This window comes from Mesoplodon mirus, assembly GCF_964341445.2.
Source record: "Mesoplodon mirus genome assembly, chromosome: 3".
In the NCBI taxonomy this organism is placed as follows: Eukaryota; Metazoa; Chordata; class Mammalia; order Artiodactyla; family Ziphiidae; genus Mesoplodon; species Mesoplodon mirus.
Window position 1 is genome coordinate 185,169,007 of NC_138978.1, and position 25,830 is coordinate 185,194,836.

At 34.3% G+C, this 25,830-nt stretch overlaps 1 protein-coding gene across 2 annotated transcripts in view; it reads left to right on the forward strand.

The window, feature by feature from the left end:
- The window catches only part of USH2A (usherin), a gene marked incomplete at both ends in the record, with an annotated part of 772,061 nt that overhangs the window by 76,702 nt on the left and 669,529 nt on the right, over positions 1-25,830 (forward strand). For both annotated transcript variants that reach the window (XM_082613798.1, XM_082613799.1), the window contains 5 exons: positions 10,759-10,822; positions 14,092-14,386; positions 15,356-15,540; positions 16,009-16,230; positions 17,365-17,458. In XM_082613798.1, the coding sequence (XP_082469924.1) occupies positions 10,759-10,822; positions 14,092-14,386; positions 15,356-15,540; positions 16,009-16,230; positions 17,365-17,458 (860 nt within the window). The remainder of the gene's footprint in view (positions 1-10,758; positions 10,823-14,091; positions 14,387-15,355; positions 15,541-16,008; positions 16,231-17,364; positions 17,459-25,830) is intronic.

Sequence of the window (25,830 nt, forward strand, 5' to 3'; positions counted from 1 at the left end):
GGGTAAGATAACTTCATAGAATTATTTGGGAAGTGTTTCTACTTTTTCTGTTTTTTGAAAGAGTTTGTGAAGGATTGACATTGTTCCTCTTTTAAATGTTTATAAGAATTCAGTGAAGATGTCGATCCTGGATTTTCTTTGTGGAAAAACTTTTTTTTACTAAATTAATCTCTTTTTTATTATCACTCTATCCAGAATGTCTATTTCTTCTTTTTTCATTTACTATCAATTTTCTTTGTTTTTATTGTTTCTTCTTCCAGTTTTATTGAAATATAATAGACATACAGCACTGTATAAGTTTAAGGTACACAACATAATGATTTGATTTACATACATCATGAAGTGATTATCACAATAATTTTAGTGAGCATCCATCATGTCATACAGGTATAAAAGTAAAGAAATAGAAAAAAAGTTTTTTCTTCTGATGAGAACTCTTGAGATTTACTCTCTTAACAGCTTTTGTATATGACATACAGCAGTGTTAATTATATTTATAATGTTGTGCATTACATCACTAGTACTTATTTATCTTATAACTGGCAGTTCATACTTTTTGACTGCATCCACTTCCCCCTCCCTCCACCCCATCTCCACCTTTGGTAACCACAAATCTGATCTCTTTTTCTGTAAGTTTGTTTGTTATTTTTTGGAAGTATAATAGACCTATAGCACTATGTTAGTTCCTGTTACACAGCATATTAATTCAGAATTTCTGTGTATTTCAAACTGATCACTACAATAAATCAGTTACCATATGTCACCATGCAAAGATATTACATAGTTATTAACTATATTCCCTACACTGTACATTTCATACTTGTGACTCATTTATTTTGCAACTGAAATTTTGTACCTCTTAATCTCCCTCACCTATTTCTTTCCCCCTCCTGCCCCCCCCACCACTGGCAAACCCCTATTTGTTATCTGTATCTATAACTCTGTTTATGTTTTATTATGTTTGTTCACTTGTTTTGTTTCTTTAGATTTCACATTTAAGTGAAATCATACATTATTAGCCTTTCTCTGTCTGACTTATTTCACTAAGCATAATACCCTCTAAGTCCATCCATGTCGTTGCAAATGACAGGATTTTATTTGTGTGTGTGTGTGTGTGTGTACACAACATATTCTTTATCCATTCGTCTATTGATGCACACTTTGGTTGCTTCCATATCTTGGCTATTGTAAGTAACGCTATAATGAATATAGAGGTGCATACATCTTTTCTAATTGGTGTTTATGCTTCTTTGGATAAATACTGAGGAATAGTATTGCTAGATCATATGGTAGTTCTATTTTTAATCTTTTGAGAAATCTCCATACTGTTTTCCATAGTGGCTGCACCAATTTACATTCCCACCAACAGTACACATGGGTTCTCCTTTTCTCCACATACTTGCCAGCACTTGTTATTTGTTGTTTTTTTTTTTTTTTTTTTTTTTTTTTTGCGGTACACGGGCCTCTCACTGTTGCGGCCTCTCCCATTGCGGAGCACAGGTTCTGGACGCGCAGGCCCAGCAGCCATGGCTCACGGGCCCAGCCGCTCCGCGGCATGTGGGATCCTCCCAGACCAGGGCACGAACCCATGTCCCCTGCATCAGCAGGCGGACTCTCAACCACTGCACCACCAGGGAAGCCCCTGTTGTAGTTTTTATGACAGGTGTGAGGTAATATCTCATTGTGGTTTTGATTTGCATTTCCCTGATGATTAGTGATGTTGAGCATCTTTTCATCTGCCTGTTGGCCATCTGTGTATGTGTATCTTCCTTGGAAAAATGTTTAGATTCTCTGCCCATTTTTCAGTCAGGTTGTTTGTTCTTTTGTTGTTGAATTGTATGAGTTCTTTATATATTTTTGATATTAACCACTTATCAGATATATCATTTGCAAATACCTTCTCCCATTCACTAGGTGGCCTTTTCGTTTTACTGATAGTTTCCTGCTCTGAAAAAACTTTTTAGTTTGATATAGTCCTGTTTATTTTTGCTTTTGTTTCCCCTACCCAAGGAGACATATCCAAAAACATATTATGAAGACCAACGTCAAAGAGCAAATACCTATGTTTTCTTCTAGAAGTTTTATGGTCTTAGGTCTTACATATAAATCTTTAATCCATTTTGAATTTATTTTTGTGCGTAATGTGATAGTAGTCCACTTTGATTCTTTTGCATCTAGCTGTCCAGTTTTCCCAACATCATTTGTCGAAGAGACTGTCTTTTTCCCATTGTATATTATTGCCTCCTCCTTTTTCATAGAGTAATTGCCCATATAAGTTCATATTCACTGGGCTTTCTATGCTGTTCCATTGATCTATGTGTCTGTTTTTGTGCCAGTATTATACTGTTTTGGTTACTGTAGCTTTGCAGTATAGTTTGAAATCAGGGAGCATGACACCTCTGGGTCTTTCTCAAGAATGTTTTAGCTATTCAGGGTCTTTTGTGTTTCCATACAAATTTTAGAATTATTTGTTCTCTTTCTGTGAAAAATGCCACTGGTATTTTGACAGGGATTGCATTGAATCTGTAGATTGGGTAGTATGGTCATTTTAACATTGTTAGTGTATAGAAATGCAACAGATTTCTGTATATTAATTTTGTAACCTGAATCTTTACTGAATTCATTGATGAGTTCTGGTAGTTTTTTGATGATGATGTCTATTTCTTCTTGAGTCAATTTCAGTAGTTTGTATCTTTCTAGAAATTGGTCTGTATGATCTGGATTATCTAATTTTAGCATAAATTGTTCATGGGATTCTCTTATAATCTTTTTATGTCTGTAAGGTCAGTTGTAATGTCCCCTCTTTCATTCCTGATATTAATAATTTGAGTCTTCTCTTCTTTTTTCTTTGTCCATCTAGCTGAAGATTTGTCAAATATGTTGACCTTTTCAAAAAACCAATTTTTGATTTTGCTGGTTTTCCCTTTATTTCATTTGTGTCTAATCTTTATAACTTCCTTCCTTTGGATTGCTTTGGATTGTGTTTCCTTTCTTCTTTCTAGTTTCTTAAGGTAGAAGATTAGGCTATTGATTTGATAACTTTCCTCTTTAATATAGATGATTATAGCTATACATTTCCCTTTAAGCAGTGTTTTATCTGAAACTCATGAAGTGTGATATGTTTTATATTCATTTTTATTTGTCTCAAGGATTTCCTGGTTTTCTTGTAATTTCCTCTTTGACCTATTGGTTATTGGGAATGTGTTTGGTTATAGTTTATGTGATTTATATGTATTCTTTTTTGCTATTTTTTAGCTTTCAAACTATTTGTTTCTTTGAGCTTGTCTCTTGTAGAAAACATATAGTTGAATCATATTTGTGGTTTGTTTTTCCATTCTGCCAATATCTCATTTTTTTATCGGGGTGATTTAAACCATTTACATTTAATGCTATTACTGATAGGATAGTTACCTTTGTAATGTCACTTTGCTGTTTGTTTTCTATGTCTTATGTCTTTTTTATTCCTCTATTTCTCCATTACTCTTTTCTTTTGTGTTAAATAAATGTTTTTGAGTGTACCATTTTAATCCCCTTGCCATTTCTTTTACTATATATTTTATTTTATTAGTAGTTTCTCAGGTTATCACAGTTAAATCTTAAATTATAATAACCTAGTTTGAATTAATACCAACTTAATTTCAATAGTATACAAAAACTCTGTGCCTATATTTTGTTTGTTTTCCTCCCCCTTGTTATTGTCATTCAAATTGTGTTGTTAGATGCCCATCGACACAGATTTATAATTATTGCTTTATTCAATTCTCTTTTTAATCAGGAAAAAAAAGAATTATAAATGAAATATTTATATAATCTTTTATATTTATTATGTAGTTTCTTTTAAAAGTGCTCTTTATTTCTCTATGTGCATTAGAACTATTGTCTAGTGTCCTTTCATTTCAGCCTAAAGATTTCCTTTAGTACGTCTTGTAAATTAGGTCTATAAGTCATAAATCCTCTCAGTTTTTGTTTACCTTGGAATGTCTTAATTTGTCCTGCATTTTTAAAGAATAGTTTTACAGGAAAGAGAATTTTTGTTGACAGTCTTTTTTTCTTTCGGTGCTTTAAATATGTCATCTCACTACCTTCTGTCCGCCATGGTTTCTCATGAGAAATCTGTTGTCAATCTTACTGAAGATTCATTGTATGAGATGGATCATTTCTCTCTTGCCGCTTTCATAATTTTCTCTTTTTATTTCAGCAGTTTGATTATGATATACCTAGGTACAGATCTCTGAATTTATCCTTCTTGAAGTTCATTGAGTTTCTTGAATGTGTAGATTATGGTTTTCATCAAATTTGAGGAGGTTTAGTGATTATTTCTTTTAAATATTCTTCCTGCTCCTTTCTTTACCTCTTCTCTGGGATCACTATTCAGCTTATGTTTGTACACTTGATGGGGATCCCACAGGTCCATGGGGTTCTGTTTAGTTCTTTGTATTTTTTTCTTTCTATTCTTCAGACTAGATAATCTCAGTTGACCTTTAAGATTGTTTTTTCTACCCATTTGTACCTGTTGTTGAGCTCCTTTAGTGAATTCTTCATTTTATAACTTCTATCTCTTTACTCATCTTCTCTATTTGCTGAGGCATCATTCTCATACTTTCCTTTAGTTCTCTAGATATGGTTTCCTTTAGTTTTTTGAACATATTTAAATAGTTGATTTGAAGTATTTATCTAGTAAGTTTAATGTATGGGATTTTAATTGGCCCAGTTTCTACGGCCACTTCCCCCCAACTGTGTATCAGCCATGCTTTCTTGTTTCGTTGCATTTGTCATAATTTTTTTGTTGAAAACTGGACATTTTAAATAATATAGTGTAGCAAATATAGAAATCAGAGTCTTTTTCTCCTCAGGACTTTTTTTTTGCTGCTGTTCGCTTGCTTAGTGACTTTCCTAAACAAGTTACATAAAATATGTATTTTTGTCATATGTGGTCATTAAAATCTCTGTCCAGTTAGCTTAGTGCTGAGTTAATAATGGAACAGAGAATTTCATAAATTCCTAGAGCCAATAACATTTTTTAGCCTTTTTTGAGGGCTCTGTTAGTGTGTTGCCGCATACCTTTAACATTCAGTCAGACAGATGAGCACTCTTCTTCAGTCACCATTTGCTGCTTGAGCAGAACCACAAGGTCAAAAGGAGGTGAGAGTTTAGGTTCTTCTCAGATGTCTCTTGGGAATGCACATGTCCCTGTGTGTACACACACCCCTTTGCATGATCATGGCCTTCTAGATTTCTGGGAATATGTTGGAACTTTGCAAAGCCCCTTATGGACATGTCATTTCTCAGCTTTCCTTTTACCTTTTTTTGTTTGTTTGTTGTTTTCCCCAGCTGTTATTGCTGCCTTAGGCAACTGTAATGTTAAGCAGTTGCCACTGGTTATTTTCAACAAACATCCTAAAGAAATGACTATTTCCTCTGGGCAAACTCTGAGTCAGTACAAGCCATACTTGGAATTTTAGAGTACTGCTAGACAGATTACATAATGACAGTTTTCTGAGGTTGGGGCTTTGAAAGAGCTCCAATCCCATTCTCATTCCTCCAGTGGATGCTAGGCTGCTGTTTTTCACTGTGATTGTAGAATATCCGATTTCAAGCTTAACTGCTGAGTGATAGAGAGGAGGATAGGAATAGAAAAAGTTAAAATGCCACGAAACATGATATTCTTACTATTATTCACCCATAGGGGGGAAAATAGTCCCTGGATTGTTGCAAACCTTTGGTCAATTTCCATCATTTTAGAAAACTGGATTTGACATTCTTTGCTAGTGTTATCATTGCTTTTATGGCAGAATTTTCAGTTGTTCTTACTCTGCCATTCCTGAGGATATCCTGTAATTTATTTCATCATTATCTCACACTTTTATCAACAGACACTGCCATGCTTTATTAGATTTATAACTAGTATTTCATGTTTGGGGGCTAATATAAATGTTACTTTAAAAAGTTTCATTTCCAGTGTTTCATCACTAGTGTATAGAAGTTGAATTGATTTTTATACATTCAAGTTGTATCTCATAAAATTGCTAAATTTCTTTATTACTTCTAGTAGCTTTTGTGTAAATTCACTGGGATTTCCTAGGAGACAATTATATTACCCATGAATAAAGGCAATTTTATGTCTTCCTTTCAAATTGTGATGTTTTAAAAAATTAGCAAAACTGTTTTTACCTTGATTTATATATTAGATTATTTATTATATTTATAATATATATAATATATAATATATATAATAATATATTATATTTATTATATTTATTATTTATATATTATATTTATTATATTATTTATTTATTATTTATTATTTATTTATTATTTATTATATATTAGATTATATATTATTATTATTAGATATATTAGATATATTAGATATATTATCTAATAATATATTAGATATATTAGATTATTTACTCAGAGTTTTCCTATTTAACTAATTTTGCTGTGCCACCAATCATAATGTGGCTGTACTGCTTCTTACCAGTGATTACATATTTTCTAAATAGACAACTATGCAGGCTTTCTGGTATGGTTCATACCTATTTACTTGATCAATTTTTATAATTTAGACCTGTCTTTACCATATGAATATTTTTCAAAGAAGAATCTCTTTATGAAATGTCTTTTCCACTGAATATCTGTTGTCAAAAAGTTGGCAACTAGCAAAGGAATAAGTAAAATTCACTCTAAAGACTGTGTCCTTGAAATATTTTATGATATTCTCCCCCAAAGTCAAATCATAATTCTCCTGTTTGGAGTGGATGATTCACATTAACTCTAGGTCTTTAGAGAACTTTTTTAACTTAAAAAATTCCCTTCAAATATGAATTCTGTGGTAGAAGATGTGATTGTTTTATGTTCAGATTCCAAAATTTAAAATTAAAATGGTTTTTAAAGGTCATAAAGCCTAGGCCTTTTATTTTATAGGTGATAAAATAGATTTCATAATCCCTCTGCAGCAAAGCTTCCCTTTAACTATTACTAAAATATAGGAAGAGAATTCAAATTTATCAGTATTGAGATGTATACCTCCACTTCTATACCCCCGTCTGACTACCATTGTCTCTCTCTTGGATGACTGTAATAGCCTTACTGGTCTCACTGCTTCTACTCTTGTCATCCTATATTCTACTTTTTTTATATATATGTAATTTTTTAGGGCTGCTGGTTTTTGGGGTTTTTTTTGGCTGCGTTGGGTCTTCATTGCTGCACGAGGGCTTTTCTCTCTTTGCTGCGAGTGGGGGCCACTCTTCGTTGCGGTGTGTGGGCTTCTCATTGCAGTGGCTTCTCTTGTTACAGAGCACAGGCTCTAGGTACATGGGCTTCAGTAGTTGTGGCACACGGGCTCAGTAGTTGTGGCTCATGGGCTCTAGAGAGCAGACTCAGTAGTTGCGGCGCACAGGCTTATTTGCTCTGTGGCATGTGGGATCTTCCTGGACCAGGGCTCAGACCCGTGTTTGCTGCATTGGCAGGTGGATTCTTAACAGCTGTGCCACCAGGGAAGCCCTGTATATTTTACTTTTAACACTTTGGAATAAATTAGCATTCATGTCACTCTCTACTCTGAACTCTCCAGTGACTTCCTCTTTCATATACAATAAAAACTGAAGTCCTTACAATAGGCTACAGGGCTTTTCACAATTTGAACCCAATTCCCGCCCCCCCCCCCCCGCCCCACCGCCCTACCCCTGGCAGCCAGTTAATTGTCTGACCTAATCTTCCAATAGCCTCACTTCTCTTATTCTGCTCCAAGATGCTGGCTTCTTGCAGTTCTTCTCATATGCCAAGCATACTGCCTTAGGCCTGTGCACTCAATGACTGCTGCCTGGAATATTTTGCCACGATTTATATATATGATTGTTCCCTTTCCACTGTCATACTGTGTTCTCAATGAGACCTCTCTTTAACATACTATCCAAATTAAATCCAGCCATGCTCTCCAAGCTGCTCTTATTTTTCCCATTTTTCATAGCATTTATCTTGTTTTAATATACTACAAAAATTACTCATTATATTAATCTAGTTGCCTGAATGCAAGCTCCATAAAAGCAAGTTTCTTTTGTTTGTTTGTTAGTTTGTGTGAGTTTCTTTTTGTGCCTTTTTTGTTAACTGATGTATTCCTGAAACCCATGAAAGTTCCTGGCATGTAAACGGTTCCCAGTAAACATTTGTTGAGTCAATGAATGCATAAAAGAATGAATCCAACCTGATAATTTAAAGCCATGATTTTGTTTCGATTTGCATTTCTCTAATAATTAGTGATGTTGAGCATCTTTTCATGTGATTGTTGGCCATGTGTATGTCTTCTTTAGAGAAATGTCTATTTAGATCTTCTGCCCATATTTTGATTAGGTTGTTTGTTTTTTTGATATTGAGCTGCATGAGCTGTTTGTATATTTTGGAGATTAATCCTTTGTCAGTTGCTTCATTTGTAAATATTTTCTCCCATTCTGAGGGTTCTCTTCTCATCTGTTTATGGTTACCTTTCCTGTACAAAAGCTTTTAAGTTTAATTAGGTCCCATTTGTTTATTTTTGTTTTTATTCTCATTACTCTAGGAGGTAGGTCAAAAAATATTTTGAGGTGACTTATGTCAAAGGGTGTTGTGCCTATGCTTTTTGGAAGTAGAGGCAAAATCATATGCAAAACCTTAGGGCTGAGAGACCTTGGTCCTTGTGGAGTACTACAGGTAGTCTGTAGACCTGCACCATATGGCATATGAAGGATGCTGGGGGAGAAGGGCTGGGTGTGAGTGGGGTAGGTGAAAGTGAAGAAATAAATAGGGGACAGATCCAACTTCCTTCATTCCACGCAGACATTACCTCTTCCTCAGAAAGAAAATTCATACCATGAGGAGTGATTTTCCTGTTTGTCTTCCCTACTCTTCAAACAAAACCACAATGACTTAAATGTATTCACACCTATTCTTCCTGTCTTTCCTCTATGTCCAAGAAAGGTGTATCCTTCATTATATCATTTCCTACCTTGCTTAGCTTCAGCTCTTTGATCCAGGGCAATTTACCAAATTTCCTGGATGGCCAATTTGTCAAATGAACTGTGCACAATGTTTTCTTTCTTCTTTTCACTAATTATAAATTTTAAAGCAATTTGTGTTGGAAATCTAAAGATTTCTATGACATTTTAATAGAGTGGGTTTTTTGTTTGTTTATTGTTGTTATTTCTTCATAACACTGCTTTAAATAATAATTAGTTTGCACTTGCCTCAATTGCCTATTTCTAGACAAAGGATAGAGGAACTTTCCTAACAGGAAAGTCAGAGCATTAGGCTGCATCAAGCATTGTTTTCTTTGGGCTTTGGGTTGTGGGGTGTATGGAAAACTGAGGCAGAGAAGTGGAGAGGGGGCCTACAGATATACTTTTTCTTAGAATGTATCAAATGGAAATCTTTAGATTCATAAAGAAATATGCATATATGAAATATTGTTATTTTCTTAACTACAGCCTTTAATATAATTATAAGAAGAAAGATTAAATGCACACTCACACAAACTCACACATAGACACTTACTCTTTTTATGTCCCTGAGTCCCATCTTCCTTTGCTCATTCATCTCCTGCTGCTTCTGAGATCAGCGTCTCGGACTATTTGGTGTGCTAATTCTACTCTACATCTTTTATTCATCTGCTGTAACCTCACTCTGCCCCAGGTTCCTCCGAAGCACCACCAAAAAGCTGCAGCAAAGATAGATCAGACATTCCTTAAAACTCTATTAGTTTTATAACTAATAACAACCCAATTAAAAAATAGGTAGTGGAGATGAATAGACATTTTCCCAAAGACATACAGATGGCCAACAGGCACATGAAATGATGTTCAACATCACTAATTATTAGGGAAATGCAAAACAAAACTGTAATGAGATACCACCTCAGACATGTTAGAATGGCTATTATCAAAAGGATAAGAAATAACAACTGTGGAGAGGAGGTGGAGAAAAGGGAACCTTTTTCTGGGTTGGTGAGATTGTAAATTGGTGCAACCAGTATGGAAATCCTCAAAAAATTAAGACTAGAACTACCATATGACCCAGCTCTTCCACTTCTAAGTATTATTTGAAGATAATGAAAACACTAATTTGAAAAGATGTGCATGCCCCTATGTTCTCTGTAACATTATTTACAATAACCAAGATATGGAAACGACCTGTGTACCTGTTTCCATCAATTGATGAATGGATAAAGAAGATGTGGGGTGTGTTGTGTGTGACATTCTTTTTATTAGTCTACATATTCAAGAGATGCCTATATATATATATACACACACACATATATATATATAAAATGGAATACTACTCAGCCATAAAAAAGAATGAAATCCATCCTTGTGGCAACAAGGATGAGCCTTGAAGGTATTATGCTAAGTGAAATAAGTCAGAAGGAGAAAGACAAATACTGTATAATTTCACTCATATGTGGAATCTAAAAAAACCAAAACAAATGCACAAACAAAAACAAACAAACCCATCAATACAGAGAACAGTTTAGTGGTTACCAGAGGGGAAGGTGGTTAGGAGTGGATGAAACTGATGAAGTGTGTCAACTCATATGGTGATGGATGGTAATTAGACTTGTGGTTGTGACCACTTTGTACTGTATACAGATGGTGAATTATAATGCTGTACACCTGAAACTAATATAATCAAAACGTTTCATAGCTTTAAAAGAATTTCACTTGAACATTTGTCAACCATTGCTTGGTAAACTGAGACTTCTCATATTATATACATATATGTATTTTGCAGGTTTAGAGCAATTTGTTGGAAGAATGCAAGATTTTCGATTATACCAAGTGGCACTTACAAACAGGTAAGCAGATCATAAAACTTTATACCTGAAGTGTAAGGATAAATGATTAATTCATTTAAGTAAGAGTATCATGAAGATTACAGCATTTTCCATCTTTACAGTATTTGGGAAACATCATCTAATTGATGTTTACAGTGTTTGCTGTGGCTTAGTCTATGGTCGTTATTCACTAGCGCTATTCTTTGGGGTAACTCCTCACAATATAAAATTGATCAAATTCTGTACAAAGGATTTCTTCTAAGAAAACTAGACTTTTGAACAAGTTGTATTATAGAATTTGGGATACATTTGTTTAAATGTTCTGTATGAAGTTGTTTCTGATACTTAAGAAACTGCTGTACTTCACTCTGTATGATAATCTCTAGGTCTATCCACATCTCTACAAATGACCTTTTTATGGCTGAGTAATATTCAATTGTATATATGTACCACATCTTTATCCATTCGTCTGCTGATGGGCATTTAGATTGCTTCCATGACCTGCCTATTGTAAATAGTGCTGCAGTGAACATTGGGGTGCATATGTCTTTTTGAATTATGGTTTTCTCTGGGTATATGCCCAGTAGTGGGATGGCTGGGTCATATGGTAATTCTATTTTTAGTTTTTTAAGGACCCTCCATACTGTTCTCCATAGTGGCTGTATCAATTTACATTACTACCAGCAGTGTAAGAGGGTTCCCTTTTCTCCACACCCTCTCCAGCATTTGTTGTTTGTAGATTTTCTGATGATGCCCATTCTAACTGGTGTGAGGTGATACCTCACTGTAGATTTGATTTTCATTTCTCTAATAATCAGTGATGTTGAGCAGTTTTTCATGTATTTCTTGGCCATCTGTATGTCTTCTTTGGAGAAATGTCTATTTAGGTCTTCTGCCCATTTTTTGATTGGGTTGTTTGTTTCTTTTAATATTGAGCTGCATGGGCTGTTTATATATTTTGGAGATTAATCCTTCGTCCATTGATTCGTTTGCAAATATTTTCTTCCATTCTGAAGGTTGTCTTTTCATCTTGTTTATAGTTTCCTTTGCTGTGCAAAAGCTTTTAAGTTTCATACAGAGTGAAGTAGGTCAGAAAGAGAAAAATATCATATATTAACGCATATATTTGGAATCTAGAAAAATGGTACAGATGAACCAGTTTGCAAGGCAGAAATAGAGACACAGATGTAGAGAACAAACATATGGACACCAAGGGGGGAAAGCAGGGTGGAAGGGTGGTGGTGGTGGGATGAACTGGGATATTGAGATTGACGTATATACACTAATATGTTTAAAATAGAAAGCTAATAAGAACCTGCTTATAAAAATAAATAAATAAATAAATAAATAAAATTCAAATTAAAAAAAGAAGCTTCAATATCTGCCTTTTAAAATTGCTTTGCTGAATTTGTAAGTGCTAGAGAATGTAGAACAATGGAAATGATTAATTATTTTGATATATGGAAAAATCTCAAGAGACTGGGCTATTAGACTTGGAGACAAGAAAAGTGAGTAGTTTGAAGTATTGTTATATATTTCTATTTCCAGTGACCAAATAATTATGTAGACTTGGACTATATTTAATGAAGTATTTCCTCATCTTGAGAATAGGTGGGAAATCTTTCTTAGGCATTCAAGACATGTAGGCTTCCATTCTGTTCAGAAAGTTCAAGTGAAATTCTGCCTGAGACATCCTCTGAAGTTTGTTTCCCAAGTTATGATTTGATGATATAATAGTAAATCGTTGTATGGATGAGTTGCTCTTAGTCAATTCCCAAAGCAGGATGTTTATTCCTATTTCTTTAAGGGAAATGTAGATGAGTATGGTGAATTTCCAAATGACAGGACTAGCTCTTGTAAAGTTGAAAAGCATTGCTCTTGTGGTGCTGCAGTGGTCAGTGGTATGTCCATTATCAAGTCCATTATCAATATACACGTTGTTTATTAGTCTCTGTAGTCTAGTGATGCCTAAATATAGGATGCTTTACCACTGAAACACAGTCGGGGAGATTTACTGCCACTAGCCTCACCATCTTTTAAATCACCTTTGTCTAAAATTCTGATGAGCAGCATTGCAAATAAAGATTTCCCTGAGATAAAGGTCTCACTGGATGGTCACTTTTGGCCCCATGCAACATGTGATATCAATTGAAAACTATGAATGAGATTTAAAGAAGAAGGTGTGCCTTTATGCGATTTAGTGAATGAAAAAGCTTCCTACCTCCTCTATTGCCTTCAGTGGGGTTGGAGAGAAGTCTGGTCTCTCTACTTAGACCTGGGTTATTGGTGTTGGCCTATCTGAAATGTCTGGAAAGGTGCTATGTGGAAGAATGCCTATAAATAGAATGATTGATTCTGCTCTAGATCAGTACATTGCCCTTAATGGAAAAATTAAATATATCTGCCTGAAACTGGCATTCTTCTTTGACTGTTGGCAGTGGCCATATGATCTGAAGCCATTGAAGCATCTTAGGGTGCCAGAATCTGTACTGATGAGTCACAGGAAACCATTGACAAATGGTCTTGGCCTCAGTCCCTTTGCCTAAAACAGCAGCAGATAAAATGATACTTATTTTCTTACTTCTTTCCCATGGATAAATGAGAGACCCTATCTATAACTCTCATTATTTTCAATACATTATTGTTCGCTCTCAGTGGTAAGTCAGCTTAACAACCTAAGTTAATGTTGCCTTTCTTTTTATTACAAATAAGCCCAGTAAAATACTATATCTTAATAAATATCTTGATAATCAGTCAAGGACTTGTTCATGCTTCTTGATGTATAAAGTTAACACTTAAGAAAGTACTGTTTTTACACAGAGAATAGACTTGTGGTTGCCAAGTGGGGTGGGGGAGGAATGGAGTGGGAGTTTGGGGTTAGCAGATGCAAACTATTATATATAGAATGGATGAACAACAAGGTCCTGCTGTATAGCACAGGGAACTATATTCAATATCCTGTGATAAACCATCATGGAAAAGAATATAAATAAGAATGTAGGTACATGTATAACTGAATCACTTTGCTGTACAGCAGAAATTAACACAACATTGTAATCAACTATACTTCATTTAAAAAAATGTACTGATGTTTTTGATATCCATTTTCTGAGAATGAATATGTTTATTTGGCCAGGAATGACTTTGATTTTATGTTCTGTTTAGAAAATTATTAAAGCTAAATGGCTGCAAATCAAAACAAAATAGTGATAGACATTGGTAACACCTCTTAGAAGATCTGTGACTGTTGAGCTATTTGGTCCTTACCGTCTGCTTCTTGACTCCCACAGAGAGATTCAGGAAGTTTTCTCTGGAGATCTGCCCAGATTGCATACCCAGTCACATTGCCGTTGCCCTGGCAGCCACCCTCGGGTTCCTCGTTTGGAACAGCGGTACTGTGTTCCTAATGATGCAGAAGACACAACCAATAATAGGGTGTTACGGCTGAATCCTGAAGCCCATCCTCTTTCTTTTGTCAATGATAACAATATTGGTACTTCATGGCTTTCCCATGTGTTTACAAACATGACCCAGCTTAATCAAGGAGTGACTATTTCAATAGATTTGGAAAATGGACAGTATCAGGTAATTTGAAACAGTGGAATGTGTGTTAGTTTCCTGTGGTGGCTTCAACAAATGACCACAGATTGAATGGCTTTACACAACAGAAATTTCTTATAGTTCTGAATATCAGTATTATGAGATCAAGGTGTTGACAGGGCCATGCTCCCTCTAAAGACCCTGGGGAAGAATCCTTCTTTGCCTTTTCCAGGTTCTGGTGGCTCCTGGCATTACTTGGTTCATGGCAGCATAACTCCAATCTCTACTTCCTTTTTTCACGGCCTTCTTCCTTGTTTCCGGGTGTATGTCAATTCTTTCACTTTCTTCTCTCATGAGGACCATCCGACGTCCAGGATTATTTCCCCTTGAGACCCTTAACTTAATTACATCTGCAAAGACCCTATTTTCAAATAAGGTCACATTCACAAGTACCAAGAGTTAGTACTTGAACACATCTATTTGGGAACACAATTCAACTATAAAGTGAAAACTGAATTAGGCAATTGACCATTAACTTATTAAAGTAGTGTATTATAATGTATGAAATAAAAATATTTCAAAGAAGGTATGTAGGACCTAATTTTTTAGAGAAAAATTAGAGATTTGTGTCAAAATTATATGAAATATTGAAACATTTTTTCAATATTAAGTAGCACAAATTAGTAAAAACTGAGGTCCTTATTTTAAATTACTACTTAAGAAGAAATGTATAACAATTATTTCATATAAGTAATGTTCTTTTTTCATCTTTATAACAAACTTAATAATAATTTCCACCTTAATTTATAAAATTCTTGAGAAAAGGGACATATATGCAGTTATAGAATGTGTGGCCTTTACTATATGGCTATGGAATTTCTGGATATCTAATAAATATTTGGTAATTATCATTATAAGGAAGTAAGCTATTATATTTGAATCTAACAATTCCATGATTTATACTGATGGGTCAAACTTAAAACTTCAGTGACAATAATTAACATCCATTCTCAGGTGTTTTACATCATCATTCAGTTCTCTAGTCCACAACCAACAGCAATAAGGATTCAAAGGAAGAAAGACGACAGCCTAGACTGGGAGGATTGGCAGTATTTTGCTAGAAATTGCAGCACTTTTGGAATGAAAAACAATGGAGAATTGGAAAATTCTGATTCTGTCAACTGTCTTCAGCTTCCCAAGTATGAATATTTTAAATGATTGTCTTTGAATGTATTTAGGAGTTAATTTTAAGAGACTAATGAGCAGTAGTAATCTACATGTAAGCTAACCAGGTTGTTAGAGACTTCTTTCTACCACCAACTTTCTTAAGGCAGATTTTTCTAGGACTCCTCCCTAAATTGAATTTTAAACAATGTTTAAAATTCTTGTAAAACTTTAGAGTATCTCTTGTTTACAGTCTCGCTTGTGCTTTAAAATTGATTTTCAGGTTGTCTACCAAGTTATCTATATTAATAGGATTTTTATTATGTCCTCAAGGAAATGTTTTACTATATTTTTCTGTAATGCTCTTATATTATTTGTATATGAAATATATGGAATATGTTTGTTGTCCCAGCATGAAGAATTTAAGCTATTATTCATATTGTATTGTGATTTTTGTTTTGTCAAAAATATGAATATCTTATGATTTCAAATTTCATCAACAGTTTTACTCCATATTCCCGTGGTAATGTCACCTTTAGCATCCTAACACCTGGACCAAATCATCGTCCTGGATACAATAATTTCTATAATACCCCATCTCTTCAAGAGTTTGTAAAGGCCACACAAGTACGACTTCATTTCCATGGACAGTACCATACAACTGAGACTTCTGTCAGCCCCAGACACAGATACTACGGGGTCAATGAAATCACCATCACTGGAAGGTAGTGTTCATCACCAAGGTTTTGAGTGTGCTTTTCATTATGAATATTGTTTCTAATTAGACTTTTGTCATACTTATTTTTAAATACATTAACTAACATTTTAGAGCAAGCCAGATTCTAATCTTCATGTACTGAATTGGTTTCATACTCTTAAGATTTTGTGGGGAGGTTTGTATGCGAGTCTTTGCTGTACATAATATCACATTGTTATAAAATCAATTTTCAAAAGCTGTTTGGTTTAGAAGTTATGATACTATGAATCCAACTTAGAAAATATGTACCAAATATTTTGCTTGGTTTGTTCTGGACTATAATTTTCAAGTATTCTTGAAATCAAAGAGCAGGAGCTAGATTTAGAGTTACTATTGTACCAGCTAGTTTATAAGTGCTGGGCTTGGTCTCCCTGAGTCCACAATTCACAGTTTTATGAGGAATATCTGTTTTCCTTTAAAGGAGAAATCTCATATACTCTAAGTAATTTATAGATATCTGATCTAATTGAGAACAAATTTAAACAAATGAATAGCTGGAGAACTAGGAGGCAGCATACACCCTAGTATGGAAATTGTGCATATATAGACAATATTTAAAATTGGTTTGTGCTAGAAGAATGATATATCTTGTGAATAAAGAACATCTTTCAAAACACATCAGAATATCAACATGTAAGTGTTATTTGTTAAGTCATAGCACAATGAAAAACTAATACTATTAAATTTTCACCATCTAATTTTGGGGAAAAAATTGGAATTTGTTAACTTTAAATTCCAGTTTATTCTGAACTGTATAGTCTTAACTGTGTTTTCAGTAGTTTCAGTAAATGCCTTTTCTTGGCAGGTTTGTCACATGGTTAATATAGGTGTGAACAACCCAAGATGGGCTTGAAAATTACCTTCATGGTCAATGTGGTTTGGATATTAATGACAGTCCTTCCCATACTTAAGTTAATTTAAAACTGTTATGAATATACACATGATTAAAGAGAAACTAATTTTTGTGTTGATTAACACATTTGTCTCCCTTGTTGGATTCACATAGTGGAGATATATATATATATATATATATGTAGGTCTTTAAATATATTCGTGATTGAGCTGGTGTTTCTAAGGAGTTGTCTGATGCTCATGTTCACAGGTGTCAGTGCTGTGGTCATGCTGATAACTGTGACACGAAAAGCCAGCCCTATAGATGCCTCTGCTCTCGGGAAAGTTTCACTGAAGGACTTCATGTGAGTTCTCTGTTTATGCATGGAAATCTCAAAAAAGAGGGGTTGGGATGTTGAATATAAATTTCTTAAACTTGATTTGGTCTAACTTCTGGGTATGAGTAAAAGTAAATTGGGCTTCCCTGGTGGCGCAGTGGTTGAGAGTCCACCTGCCGATGCAGGGGACACGGGTTCGTGCCCCGGTCCGGGAGGATCCCACGTGTCGTGGAGCGGCTGGGCCCATGAGCCGTGGCCGCTGAGCCTGCACGTCCGGAGCCTGTGCTCCGCAACAGGAGAGGCCACAGCAGTGAGAGGCCTGCGTACCGCAAAAAAAAAAAAAAAAAAAAAAAAAAAGTAAATTGATATGAACTTAAAATGTTAATTATTTCAGAAAACTTTTTCATAGAGAAAAATTAAAGCCATCAATAAATTTGAAAATTTCATTTAAAAATACTCTAAGGGAGAAATAACAGCTAATAACTAAACCCAGAGATTTTCTTTTCCCTTTCTTTTTTCATCTTTGTTTCATCAGCATTATCATGTTTATCATATTTTATAAAACAATTTTTAAGGTATCTGAATAGATGACACTAAAAAAAACAAGGGTCACATTACTACACCTAAAGGGGAAATTTGTGCAAAGGTATATAGAGAGATCTTTATGTACTTGCATCAATCAAGTTTAATTCATTACTGATATTAGGAATTTTAAGTAGTTAATTTGAAAATCTACAGTAAAATTACTTAGAAATTACATTATTTTAGCTTGTCTATGATCATCAGGGTAAGTTTCATAGTTGAAGTGGAAATTTAGCTACATCTTTAGGAATAAGAGATAAATGAAAAAAATTTGAGACAGATTTGTTAGAAATATTCAGCGTAAATATCAGTAACAGCTCATATGAAAGAGGGTTACAGCAGCAGTAACAATTATACCAAAAATAAAAGTTAAGAGTATGGCGTCTTCAGTAAATGGTGTTTGAAGCAATTGGCTGCCAATTTGTAAGAAAATAAAGTTCGAGGCCTACCTCATGGCATGGACAAAAATCTAGGCACTTAAAGAATTAAGTGTAAAAATAACTTTAAATTTATTAAAATAATGATTAGAACAGTATTTCTAAATCTCAGGTGGAGGCTTTGTGTTTGATTTGATTAGTATGTCATGAAAACAAATCTTTTGAAAAAGCATTGATTTTAATGTTTCATTGTATGGCTTATCATATTGTCACAGAAAGGAAATTAATTGGATTAACTTGATTGACTCACTCTTTATTCAGCCATAATTGTGTGTTTAAATTTTGGGGATTTTGATTTGTTCTTGATTTTAAAGTGACATTTATTCGGTTTTTCTTAGTGTCTTCTCCTTTTAATCCTTTAAGATAGACACTTCTTTCCTGGCAGTCAGTGATTTCTTTCATTAACCTCACCCTTCCTCTCCAAACCTACTAATTACCTAACTAAAAAATGCTCTGGGATGAATTGAATAGGGCACTTTGATCTGAATCTGTCTAGTAAATGCAAACTGAGGACTGGCTAATACATTCATTTGATATGCTGTTATCTGAGCTTCTCTTGCTTTATTTTGACTAGTTAGTTCCTCTCCTCTGCCCTCACCCCCATCTCTCTTCCTCTTCATGCCTCATTCCATTTTTTTCCCCTTTTCTCTCTTTAACTGCTCACGGTTAAGTGATTGATATTTTATGATTCTTGCGTGATTTCATGCTTCCCCTTAAAAATACAGCCATTAAATGTATCACGGCTTAGGATTGGTTTCAGAAGTCAAGTTGGGATTTTCAGACTTGGTCTCAGGTGGTGACTGTTGGATTATGAACTAGTGAAATAATTAACTAGAATTTAGGTTGAGAATATGTTTTAATGCTTCTTGTTTTGACACTAAGTGCCTTTTGAGAACAAAAGTTTCAAAGTTGACTTTTCTGTTATTTTCCTCCTGTCATATTTTGATAATTCATGAATGTAGCCATAAATAAAAAAGCAACAAATATCATTCACTTACCAAAGTTTGGCAAATGCAGCTGAAGGGAAAAAATAAATAGACTGTTAAGTTGAATGATTTCTCAGTCTTATGATATTTTCAACGGTGTGTTGAAAATAAAAAATGATTTTATAATGCATTCATAGCATGAGCTTCTCTTTTGTTATCATTCTAGATATTTTAATACATGTGGGACTTAGGGGTCTGAAAAAGTTGTCTTAAAATAATTTGAAAATATATTTATTCAAATGCTTTTCACGTTGTTCCACTTTTTAAAATAATAAGTTTTGGTATAAGCCATTCATATCCTATTGGAACCAATGTTCTTTTTAAAGTTCTGGACATAATCCAAAAAGGATGTCTTCAATTTCACAGTATTATGCTAGCCATTAATAATATTACTCAATAAACAGTGCTTTTGTGAATTATATTACAGCCATTTGGTAAATAGATGAAAACGTAAGATTTGAGAATATGCCAGTTCTGGGCAATTGTCAGTCCTATGAGAAAGTGTTTTTAGCGGAAGTGAAAATGAATGAAGTCGGGGGAAAGGAATGGAATGGTGAATTCAGAAGCAAGTTCATATATGTAGCCATTCTAGAGAATTTTCTGTATGAAACATTCTTTAGTTGTTTATAAAGTTGATGTTAGGAACTGATGGTCCTCAGGTGGGAACAGTGTTTAAATATTTTTTTCTTTAATTTCCAGTGAAAGTTTTCACTTTTCTTTCTTTCTTTCTTTTTTTTTTTTTTTGGTTACATCTCTGAGTTCTCTTAATTAGAAAGTAGTCCAATACTATGCCCATGTTCCCCATGGCAACAGTTGGCTAACTCAGGGTAGCAATTACCATCTTCAGAGAATTATCACTGTTCAGTTGCTGCTAAATTTACTACTGTCCTTAGCTTTATATCTAGGTGACCTCATTCATGTTAACTACCTGTCTTCAGACACTTTTAAGCTTCTGAACCCTAGAAAACAAAACTCACTAACATTGAGACTTACACTAGTAGCCAGAATACATGATTAATTATTTTGGGTATAGCTGGATTGGGAGTCTTCTTAATAGCTCCTATTTATTTTGTCCATTCATAAAATTATAAAACTAACAAATAACCAAAAACAACTCAAGAAAATCTATTACCAAAAACACCACTGATTCTAAGATGAACTTAAAGGCACACTTTTTCTTAAATGTTTTGTGAAACCTAAAGCATTTATCTTCAGGAGGCTCACTGACTCTCCTCAGTGCTGTTGGACTGGGAACTCTGACATATTTTGGTATGGTATTGGCAATTTTAAGGCTTTGACTTTAATTTATTATGTATGCAATAAATAAGAATGGCATATTTCATTAATAGAGAATAGTTTTTGCATACTGTCACATTTCTTCCCTCCAAATGAGTGAAGCAGTGAGTAATTAATTTACTGGTCCATTTTAGGATTAATCTATGGAATAACAAATCCCAACAGACTGGATACTATTCAAAAACTTTTGAGCAGAGTTGAATGTTTGAAAGTAGATTTCAGGATTACATGGCATTGAACTTGCATGGATCGTATGATTGTTGATCCTGTTTTAAAATGAGTAATTTTATTTTATTTGGATAATTATTTTCACTTATATGTATTTTTTTTTTTTTTTTTTTTTTTTTTTTTTTTTTTTGCGGTATGCGGGCCTCTCGCTGTTGTGGCCTCTCCCGTTGCGGGGCACAGGCTCCGGACGCGCAGGCTCAGCGGCCATGGCTCACGGGCCCAGCCGCTCCGCGGCATGTGGGATCTTCCCAGACCGGGGCACGAACCCGTGTCCCCTGCATCCGCAGGCGGACTCTCAACCACTGCGCCACCAGGGAAGCCCACTTATATGTATTTTTAACTTAAATATTTTTTTGAGATAATTGTAAATTCATATACTAGTGTAAGAAATAATACAAAGAGATTTCTTGTCCCCTTTACCAAATATGACTCATGGGAACATCTTGCAGAACTACTGTTTTTTCTTTTTAAATCAACTTTCTTGAAGTATAATTTGTGTATATTAGAATATACCCATTTAAAAATGTATAGTTTGATGAGTTTTGGCAAATGTATCCCCTCGTGTAATAACCACCATGATCAAGATATAGAATGTTTTCCTCTCCCCACTCTTTTGTGTTCCTTCATAGTCAATGTCTCCTCCCAAACCTCAATCCCAGGAAACCACCAATCTGTTCAATGTCACTGTAGATTAATTTTGCCTGTTCTAAAATTTCCTATCATGAAGTTATTCAATATGTGTTATTTTGGTACATAGGCTTTGTCAACTTAAAAAATGCACAACATGAGAGTTGTGAGTTAAGTTTTATTTGGGGCAAAATGAGGACTTCAGCCCGGGAGACAGCATTTCAGATAGCTCTGAGAAACTTCTCCAAAGAGGTAGGGGGGAAGGTCAGTATATATGTGATTTTGCTGAAGTGAGAATACATGCAGTCAAGCACATATTTTTTTTACAGAAGGTCTCTACTAGTCACGAGGAGCAGACATCACCGTGAAGGATTTTAGTGCTTTTTTAGATATGAGGAGATACAAGAATTGGGCTCATAAAATTGGCTCCTGAAAATATCTATCTGAAGACCTGTTCTACCCATTTTTCCCAGAGCACAGAGTGCCTCATTGCTGCTCTCCACCTGAGCTCCTTTCAGGGGGTGTTGAAAGTCAGCAGCTGCAGCAGCACGTGATTTAATCCTTGTGGAGGTAGATGGCCAGTGCCCATGGCAAGTGCCAATTTGTCGTTGACAGCTTCTACCTCCCATCCCCACAACTCCTTTGTACTTTATAGATCATTTCCTAACTAATTGTATTATTAGCTTTATTGTAATAAAGTACCTCTGGTCCACCTGCTCAGGAAGTCCATTATGACTATCAAAAAATATGTGTTAATATCATAGGGGCAGAATACAACCTAGGAATTGGAAGCTTGTGTATGGAACTAACTAGTCTATGTCAACTAACATGGTGGCATAGCTACAATATCGGTCTTATTTCTTCTCTCCTCCTGTCTGGCACTTTCTTTACCTGGTCTAAGAGTTCAAGTATTGATAGAATCTAGCTTTAAGAAAAGTGTTATCCGTTGAAACTTGCATCCTTAGAATTTTTCATTTTCTTTTAATAGCTGCATGCACCTTTCAAGGGCTCTGGGCCAAGAATGATGCGCTGACCACTGCCTCTGCCAAGCACTGGCACTTTGTTGGCTACTTAACTAGTCTTTCATCATTGTGTGACATCATTGTCTGCAGGGGTGGTCAAGCATTCACAGAGCAATTTATTAGGAACCATGAATACTTCCTTTATTCTGTGGCTCTGATTTGTGACCCTTTTATAACATTAATCATGGATTTTATGAATTTTAACTAAAATCACACCATCAGTATGCATTTTTGTTAGTATTATAAATAGCAGAGCCAGCTTAAAGCATTTTATATAATAAACTTTCCTACCATTCAATAATTTGAATGGTGCCAGCATCACACTCTACATTGCTTTTTATGTAAATGAATATTTCCTGTTATTTGAGAGAGTGTATTCCTTTAGAGCACTGAAGTCCAGAAGTATGAGTCATCATGACTAACTTGTATCATATTTTTATTACACATTGAGCTTTATGACTACTTATGTTTTCTGTTTGCTCACAGAAATTTTTTACTGTAAATGTATTTCATTTTATACGATAGTTTTGTAACACTAATGAATTAATTCATTTTCATGTAACTAGCATTCTGGCAGTTTGTATTATAGAATCTCCATTAGATGTACATTTAGTGAGTCAAGGTCAAGAATTTCATTTCCTATCTGACACGTGGATGATATTATTAATCTTTGAAAAACACTTATACTTGTTTCCCTGAGATAGGTATATACATAAATGTCTTTAAAATGCAAGTTTAAAATGTGAAAAAGAGGTTAGGATCAAAGGGATAGATTGAGACAGCTTTATAGAAGAAATAAATAGAGATGATGAACATATACAAATGAAGAAATATGTTATTTAAGGGGATAAGAGTAAATAATTGTCCAAAGCTGAGGAATGGCGTGATTCTTCTGAATCCTAAGTAGACTATGAAAAAACTACATAGGTAAGATATAATGAATCTGATGATCATCAAAGACCAAGAGTAGATAGTAAAAAGTAACCAGAGAAAAAGATAAATTATTTATAGATCTGAATTTATAAGAAACTGTGACATTGGATATCTCAATCCACAATAGAAGCCAGAAGACAGTGGAATAGTACAATACTTCTGAATTGCAAAGAGAAAGTAACCAACAAACCTAGAATTATATTTGTAGCTAAACTATCAATTAACAATAAGGGAGAAAAAATACATTTTTGTCTAACAAAAATTTATCAACTTTACCACCAGTAGATTCACTAAAAGAATTTTTAAAGGCTATACTTCATAAAGAAATATAATGATTTCAGAAAAAAAGGCCTGATATGCAAGAAGGAATTATAAGCAAGTGAACCAGTAAATATATATAAGCTGTATTAAATAATATTATTGTTTAATAATGATATATTTAATAATAAATGTAATCTCTTAATAATAGCATTACAGTTGGTGGAGTGTATAAAATAGCAAGATACTCCTAAAATGGACATTAAAATACAATTAAGAGAAAGGAAAATATTCGACTCCAGCCCCCTCTAGTCAGCCTGCTGTGTCTAAGGGGTCAGACTGAGGGACTGTTGCACACTCATTAAAAACCTGAGACCTAATTATAGGGCTATTGAACACTTCCCCACACCCCACACCTTAGACCACATCACTAAAGGCCTATTTTTATGGAGTTCCTTTAATCCAGTATATAATGTGCAGTTTTCAAAAAAAAATAAGAAGGCATACTAAAAGACCAAAAGTACAGTTTAAAGAGACAGAGCAAACTTCAAATCCAGATTCAGATATAGTAGAAATGTTGGAATGATCAGATTGGGAAGTTAAAACAACTATAATTAATATGCTACAGGTTCTAATGGGAAAATGATATAATAAAGAAGAACAGATGGGTAATGCAAGCAGAAAGGTGGAAATTCTAAAAAAAAAAAAGTGCTAGAGATCAAAAACACTGTAACAGGAATGAAGGATGTCTTTGATGGATTCATTAGTAGACTGGACATGGCTGAAGAAAGAATCTCTGAGCTTGAGGATATGTCAATAGAAACTTCCAAAACTGAATAGCAAAGAGAAAAATGATTTTAAAAAAAGAAGAATATCCAAGAACTGTGGGCAATTACAAAAGATATAATATATGCATAATGGAAATACTAGAAAGAAAAGAAAGAAATGGAAAAGAAGAAGCAATAATGACTGAGAATTTCCCAAATGAATATCAGACACCAAACCACTGATCCCAAAAGCCTGAGAACACCAAGCAACATAAATTCCAAAAATTTACACCCAGATATATCATATTCAAACCACAGGAAATCAAAGATAAAGAAAAACTCTGAAAAGAAACCAGAAAGGAAAAAAAAAAAACCTATAGAGGAACAAAGATAAGAATTAATTCTGACGTCTCAGAAACCATGCACACAAGGAAAATTAAATATTTCAGGTGTTGAGAGACACAACCCACCAACCTAGAATTCTGTAACTTGCAAAATTATCCTTCAAAAGTGAAGGAGAAGTGAAAACTTTCTCAAACAAAATTGAGGGAATTTGTTGTCAGTAGACTTGTTTGCAAGAAATTCTTCAGAGAGTTCTTCAGAGACCAAAGAAGTTCTTCAGAGAGAAGGAGAATGATATAGATCAGAAGCTTGGATCTACATAAAGAAAGGAAGTGACTTAGAGATGAAATAAGTGAAGATAAAACATTTGTTTTTCTTATTTTAATTGATCTAAAAGATAACAATTTGTTCAAAATAATTGCACTATATGTTGGATTGGCCCAAAAGTTCATTCAGATTTTTCAGTAAGATGGAAAACCTGAATGAACTTTTTGGCCAACTCCATACTTGAGGATTATAGCTTATGTATTAGTGAATCAAGTGGCAACAATGATACAAGGGACAGAATAGAGGATCCAGGGGTGCTTTGTTTTGTTAAAGTACCTATTCTACCAATGAAGTGGTGTAGTGTTATTTGAAAGTGGACTTAGATTAGTTGTAAATTATTGTAAATTAGTTGGAAATGTATATTACAAACTCTAGGACATCCACTTTTTTAAAAAGGAAAAAAAAAGGATAATTGATATGCTGAGAAAAAAGAGCAAATGGAATCACATCAAATGCACAATTAAAACAACAAAAGGCAAAAAGAGTGGAAGACAAAAATAGAATCAAAGAATGAGGGCAATGAATAGAAAAGAGTAACAGATACAATAGGCATTACTCCAAATATGTCAGTAATTACTTTAAACATCAATGGCC